The 7,490-nt window shown below is 39.8% G+C and overlaps 2 protein-coding genes across 2 annotated transcripts in view; one reads left to right on the forward strand and one right to left on the reverse strand.

Annotated features, from left to right (window-relative positions):
• Window positions 1-7,490, forward strand: part of LOC118414804 — a 1,072,569-nt gene that overhangs the window by 467,747 nt on the left and 597,332 nt on the right. The gene's annotated exons all lie outside the window — the stretch shown is intronic.
• The window catches only part of LOC118414820 (hematopoietically-expressed homeobox protein hhex-like), a 7,514-nt gene continuing 4,960 nt past the window's right edge, over window positions 4,937-7,490 (reverse strand). The window contains exons 3-4 of the mRNA XM_035819081.1: window positions 6,560-6,610; window positions 4,937-5,934 (exon numbers count right to left, since the gene is read on the reverse strand). Of these exons, the coding sequence (XP_035674974.1) occupies window positions 5,695-5,934; window positions 6,560-6,610 (291 nt within the window). The 3' untranslated portion in view covers window positions 4,937-5,694. The remainder of the gene's footprint in view (window positions 5,935-6,559; window positions 6,611-7,490) is intronic.

Raw genomic sequence — 7,490 nt, forward strand, 5'->3', positions numbered from 1 at the left:
AGGCTACCTTACCTTCGTTTAGAATTCTGTTTTATGTTTTTGGTGAATGATTTATGTAGTCTGTATATATAGTGATTCATTGTCCATCGACGAGTGATATCTAAAAGCCTTGCTGTGTGACCTGTTTTCTGGAAGGTACGGCATGTGACCGGGGTGTGTCCTGTATTTTTGAGCGTGTACAAATTTGTGTCCTATATTTCTGGGCCGTGTCCCACAGGGTTTTGCAGACAATGGTTTTCAAGGCGTGGACAATACTTGTAGTCCTACAAATACCGTTCTTTCAACATGTCCTGTGCCCCAGCGTGTAAGGTATAGTCTCTCCCATGTCCCAAAGTTTTCCCGCAAGAGACAACCAGACGGCATTTGTAGCCTAGAAGGTCGTCGTACAATTACGATGTTGTCTGTTCGATGTTGTCCTAATTAAAAGCAGATTTCGACAAAATACTAGTTAAAATGTGTCAAATAGCAATTTTAGTTCGAAAAATAAATCATATCATTTTTCAGTCAAATCTACCTGATCTTTTTTATAAAAATCATCTCTAACTTATATTTCCGACCCATTGGTTATGTATTACATGCAGGTAACAAACGTTACCTGTAACGTTTGGTACTGTAACAATAGTACACCTTACTTAATTTTTAGATTTTGGGCTACGTCTTTTAGTTAGAGCGGACAGGGACATTAAAAAAAAGCGGGCATCTTTTTTTTACACAAGGTTAAATAGATAATGTATAAAAGCATCGCACAATTTGGGTAACGTTTGTTACAGTCATTTCTGTACAGTCATTTTGGAACACTTGAATGAGAACGAGACAGAAAGAGTCAACGAAGTATCTTATGCAACATTTTCGTTAACAAGACAATTGTACGACACTTCCACAAATATCCCAAAAATGTCCTTAGTGTGAAATCGTACGACAACCATACGAAGTATGTGATCAAACCCTTTACTATACCTTACCCCTCCGCCCCTTATAACACAACCCTCATGCTTTTCATTGACCGGTGCAATTTTTCATACACTAAGTATTCCTATCCATTTGCAACCCCAAATGACAAAGTGCTAAGTAACTGACGTAAAAACCAGTTTATAAGTCTCCTAGATAAAAACTCGCGCCAACGTTAACTCTGTACCCACTGAGTTCACATGGGGTGGTCTGGACTCCCGGGCAACGTAAAATGAATGAGTAATTCGCCGCCTCACATTCACCTTATTAATCGCCTCTCTCAAACCGATTACACCAAACATGTTTTCAAATATCGTGTTGTTAAGTGACAAGCTATAAGTCACGCCAACAATGAGATTTTTCCGTAGAGAAGGCTTTTTATTTGATTTTTTCTTCGAAGGGGGTATGAATATCTGCGACACGGATATATATATATGTTCTCCTCGAGAAACGCACAGGACTAAAACTGACCAAAATGTCGTCTGACAGACCTGTCAGTTGTGGATTTTGATCGCCCTCAGTCAGAAGTGGAGGCAATTAACAAGTACAAGTTTGTTGTTTTTATCTTGCTTAGTGTGTTTGCTATACCCCCATACAGGTAAGTAAAACACATGCTATCGACTAGAACTCTTGCAAGCGATGCCAGAGTCGGATAAGATTGGCGCTACAGGCGTCACCCCTACACGGTTCGTGCTAAGATTGCTTGTTCTTGTCTCTCGTGGCCCCAACCGTGCGTTCGAGCGTTTGACAGGCGGCAGTGTTGTCCGTCCTTCCCGCCAACAAACTGCGTACACTACGCAAGAATCAAAAACACACTGAGACTCTCCTTTTCTACAACTATGTCGTGTTCCACAGTTTGCGACCTCGCCCTTCCTCTATCCTTACTTGCCTTTCTTGTTTGGTGTTTTCTCCCCTTGAAACAAATTGTCATGGTGGCTAGAGTTTGAAGTGGCCAGAAATCCTTTGGTACACCGAGAGAGATCCCAAAGTTTTGGTCACCGCTCAAAACAACACAGCGTCTCTAGGAACTTGGGCGAACGTTTTGAATAGAGTTAGGCTCCTACGATGGTCGTTCTGTTTCGTCCTCTTGTTCTTCGAGATTCCTCGTTTGCGCTTTCATCTCTCTCTTTTTTTGTCATCTTCGCGTGGGGGCACTACTCGAGTGAACTAGAGGTGTGTTCCCTTTGTCTTTGAATCAATATTTCTCTTACTTGTCAAGAGCTGGGGGTGCGTGTGGCAGTAGGGCTTTCTTGGGGGGCAAAGCAACCAATTAACGATACATACTTGTCATTAAACACGGTGTTTCGCCGGTACATTTTGTCCACTTCCTGTACAACGGTAGTCAAGGAGCAAAGAGTGCCCCCCTCCCCATTTGGAACAATGGCTTCACAGGCTTTGATAAACGACCTTGAAAATTGCTTTTAGAGGACGTTAAGAGCCGCCTAGTCGGAAAGTCAACACAGTAAATGTACAACTTAAGAGGAATATATACACGCCGTGTTTGGGCAGTAAAAAGATCAACAATGTAGCGAGTGCGTTTTAAGTGAAATCCAGATTATTATATCCCAATCTGAGAGCGTTCTCCCAACAGTGCAAGCTGCACATAACGAGAACACAAACGCGGTTCAAATTTATTTTGGATTACCAGTGGAGTGGGTTAAGCCTCTAAATTATATCCCAGCCTCGATACAAAAAAACGCGCGGTATGAATTTCAGATTATCGCCGAAACAAATGGGTTGGACTGTGGAACGAGCGATAACGAACTAGAGCCGAGAGGCGTCGCCGGGACTTCGGTAGTCGTCGGAGGCATTCGTAAACTCGGTCACAAATTCGGACGACAAATTGCTTCCAGATCGGTTATTAATGAGCAATGTCACGACATTGTAATAAATTAGAATATGCCATGTTGTTAAGCTATACATATAACAAGAAACGAATACTTAAACTACAATTTAGATACTTGCGAACTTATTAGATACACAAGATAAAGAGACAATGCGTTGAATTCCTGTTATTTTATGGATAAATATTTGGAAACATTAAGAACATGTGAAATAACAAAGAAACTAACAGAAGCAACATTCTTTTCTGTTTCGATGTAACAATGCCACAATGCTGCACACAGGTTTGCCTTGTTTATGAAATGCAATACATATGTACGACATGTAGATGTATTTTCATCTGATTCCTAAAAATTCTGCTTACATAACGTTAGATATTTTGTAGGCTATGTTAATATTCGGGAAACGTCTATGTGCATTAGGTAAGATTACGCTAGGTTTAGGAGTTTTCGAACAAACTGTACATTTTTGCATTTGCCAGTATAAACAATTCAACTTACGTTTTGTGTCACAGTTATAGAATCAATTAGCACAAAGAGAGAAGACTTGTTAAAATGACTTCGTCCCTAGTTGTTGTTGTTGTCGCCCAAAAATCTCTTCAAATATTTTCAGCGCTCAAAGCAAAACCAAACTTGTTCTCTGTGTGTATTTCTCCCCACTTTCTCCGTCTATTTGTCAGCACAACAGGAGCCACGAGCCTGGTCTGTTATTCCTAGTCCTAATCCTTTCCGGAACATCTTGCATTGTTTCTTCTAAACAAGCTTTACACGCGACAAATCTTCAAGAAAAACTTTCCGAACGGTATGCAATTTTGGTATTGTGTGTTACAACTGTGAAGGCTTTAAAGGCACATTCTGTAACATTTTGGCCACAATATTGAAATATTCTCACTTGTTATAACGTTTGCATCATTGTCGTATTTTTTGGTGTTTGTAAACTGTGGAAAAAACAAGCTGCATAAGGTCTGCTAAGTTACTGAAACCATCTCAAACCAAATAGACCCTTCTGTTCTAAACGACAACAAACTGTACACTGGTTTGAAACATCACAGTTTATATAGAGCAATGATGTTGCCATCTCCCTCCCTTAATATTGGTATGCAGTTTTATAGTGTTCCTCTCACTTACTATCTTAAGAAATGGAAATAAAATCAACTTTCTATGTTGTCCTTATGTTAAAAAATGGACCTCTTCCTGTGATAATGTTATAGAGTTATTCCTATGTTGCTTTTTGTCTTCACGGGAAAGAGAAAAGGGATATTCCGCCAGCCGAAATGTTATCCTTACGATTGATTCACGCTACGATGCGGGTATTTTCGGTGTAAATGTTGGCGTGTTTATTTACAAATCCACCGTGATGTTTTCCTGTCTCGTTATCAGGTGGCTAAATACACTCTTCTCGTCAATTAGCTCCAATTAGAACTAGGGGATTTGTTGTGTATGTGTGCTCTCTTGAACGATTCTCTGTCAAAATAAGCCTAGAACATATTTACTACAACCGCTCGTTCGTCCAGGACTCTGTAGTGCTTCATAGGGAAGAAAGTTTCCTTATTGTTTCAGTAGCAGGCTATATTTTTACAAGGAGAGCATGCTATAGCTAGTCCTTCCTCTTTAACGTGCTCGATCGAGGCATATCCCCGAACACTCGACCCCTATTTTACGTCCCTTCCAAAAGACGGGTGCAACCCAAACCGAGATTTCCCTAGCCAGGATTGAACCGGGGTCTCACAGGTTACTCTCCAAGCAGAGGTTACGCGCCGGCTGTTTTTGACGTTTTTTTAGGCGGTTTTATTAGGCTTTCTATTTTGTACCGTTTTGTTGATGTCTCGCGGCCTAACCTCAGCTTGGAGAGTATCACCTAAATAACGACCTTTGTATCTATACGCCTGTACTTAGCACGATAGGGCATGAATATGCAATTAAGGATATTTCATTTCATTTCATTAACCAGGACCTCATATGTGAGACGCTTACCAGTTGAGCTACAGGGACATCCCAATAGCACGTTACAAAATGTTATATTGTCGAAGCTAAGCAGTATACGTGAAAGAAACAACAACAAAATGTGTCTTCTTGCAACGTTTGGATTTTATTCAAGAGAACATTCCATCAACTATTATTTTTTACAACAATAGGGTAAGTAGCAACTCAGTTGAATGGAAGAGCCGTTGGGCTAAGCCACCTTCGGTTTTCGTCTTTATTCGTAAGCAATAATCGGCAATCATCGGAAAAGTTCGTTACCCGACAACTTGCTCGGGTCGTACCTATCTATATATAGTACCTGATGAAAGTAAACTTGATTCTTCGTGGCACCAAAGTTATTCTCACTAAGTCACAATCATGCTCGTCGATAACATTAATTTGTCCCCATTTTTGGCGACGATATGTACTCTTTAAAACAACCGAATTATTTACAATAAGAACAAACAAACAGAGAAACGAACAAACAAGAATGTGTTCGCAAGTCTCAAAAAATAAATATATCTATTTTACACATCTGTGCATGTCGAATGCAAGGATAGAACCATACAGTTTTGTGGCGTCGCCGACGCCTTTTTTTGATCCAGCTATACGTTTGCTATCTTGAACTGAACTCAACATACTCTATGACGTTTAAACTTTCAATGTCGCTTGGAACAAAACTTAGTTGAAAAAGAATAGCAAACGAAGGTCAACAAGTTGTTCATCAAATTATATACTAAACTGATACCTAAAATAAACTGACCTGTTTTGTATTTTTATGTATTGACCCCTTTCTTTCTTTGACAATATGTAGCTGGAATGTCGTTTTGAAGTCTAGAGTTCCCTCTGTTTGGACATGCGTAGAGTTCAGCCACGTGAAGGCCACCTGATAGTTACGTCACGAAAGTTATCGTCTCTACTATTTTTTCTATAAAAAAAGAAGCTATGAACTCTGCTTCTTGTCCATCATTGGTCTACTGTCTCTGATGACGTCATCGTCAACTTGGATTTCTACGTCTTCGTTCTGCGTGCTGTGCGCATGCTCAGCCTCGCTGTCGGTGTGGTCGGCCTCGCTCTCGGAATCGGAGCAGCCTGATTCGTCCTCTCTGGTCACGTGGTCATCACGCTTATCGTCTGTCTTCTTGTCGCTTTCTCCGCTGTCAGACTTGCAAGATGGCACCTCCTGAAATGATGAAAATAAGTTTTAAAAACATGATCACATGTTTTTCTCTATATCTCTCGTTGATATCTGATTACAATCGGATGAACATTGCTGTCCACAAGTGGTATCCTAATTGTTTGTCGTATCTTTAGTGCACGCACAAAAAGCAAGACGCCCCAATTATGTCAACTTCTGTATACATACACGCCGATATAAGATCGAGAAGAAAGGATCTCCGTTGAAAGATTGGATAAATACAAATACACACCACTTGCAGCATTTTAGCACAGACACAAACACGCACATTATCTCCCCATCTTAATTGGTTTGTAATATATTGATTTCTAACAGACGATGACAGTAATTTGTTTGTGTACAGTTCCCCCCTCCCCCAATTTCAACACGTGAAATATACACCTGCAATCCAATTCGTCTCCTTCAAAAGTCAATTAAACCACTCAACGGTTTATTGTGTTGATTGGTTAACTATTTGATTGGGTTATCGATCTTACAACTGGTTTTATGGCTCTTTGTGCAGTCAGACTACAAGTACCTGACTGAGCAAGAATAGGGTAATAGAACGCTTGTAATCGGTTTATTATGCTCAATAATAACCTAGGAACGGGTTGTTAATCACGATAATTACCTGCTTGAGCCGCCTCCACTTGGCACGTCTGTTCTGGAACCAAGTCTTGACCTAGAAGAAAGAAGACATAAGTTTGGTTAGAATCTTAAAGAAAAACATCAATTCTTACATACATATACAGCAAGTTGCCATAGTGATATATGAATGCGTGCAATTAGAATCTAGACAGCTATAGTATTATCTTCTAATGAAACCAACGAAATGAAATATACTGAAACAAGCAAAAACTCATTTTCAAGCTTATTAAAATTATCTACAATGCGAAATCCACACCACATAAATTGTTGCTGCTTTTCCTTTGTTCTTTTATCAACCACTATGTTTACCAAATATTGCCATTATAGCTATTTCAAGAAATATCTTGAAATGTTTGTAACTATGTACGTTTCAAAACTATACGTCGCTATACCTATTAAAAGTATGTTTGCATGTCGGTTTCTTATATTACAGAAGCTATCAAGGGCCTGTAATCTTGTTGGGTATGCCAGTGGCTTTGAAGGAAGTCAACAACGGATTAACAGACGACTACTTTCTTGCGTAACAGCACCCCGGGAGGTTATTTGGTTCTAGATTTTAAAAAAAAAGGATCGCTGACGAGAAATGTTTGTCAAAACATATCTTTCAGCCTTATTTGAAGTGAGTCGGGCTCTGAGAGACAGTATTGGCGTGTTGGTTCCACATGTACAGGTGATTATGTATACAAGACAGATAAGCATGGGAGCTAAAAGGCGGGTATAATATTTGTTACGTACAAACAGTTTACTATATACAAGGGGATTCCGTTAATCTAGGTCGTTGTAGGAATTCGTTTTTATCTCTTAAACCTTGCATACCAGTCTTTTAAGAAACGGTTTAAGTTGAAGAATGTGTAGGCAACTTCAGGTGTGTTACCTGGCCCCACGTTTTTCACTCCTTGGTAGCTACAGGTATG

This window comes from Branchiostoma floridae, chromosome 4, assembly GCF_000003815.2.
Source record: "Branchiostoma floridae strain S238N-H82 chromosome 4, Bfl_VNyyK, whole genome shotgun sequence".
In the NCBI taxonomy this organism is placed as follows: domain Eukaryota; kingdom Metazoa; phylum Chordata; class Leptocardii; order Amphioxiformes; family Branchiostomatidae; genus Branchiostoma; species Branchiostoma floridae.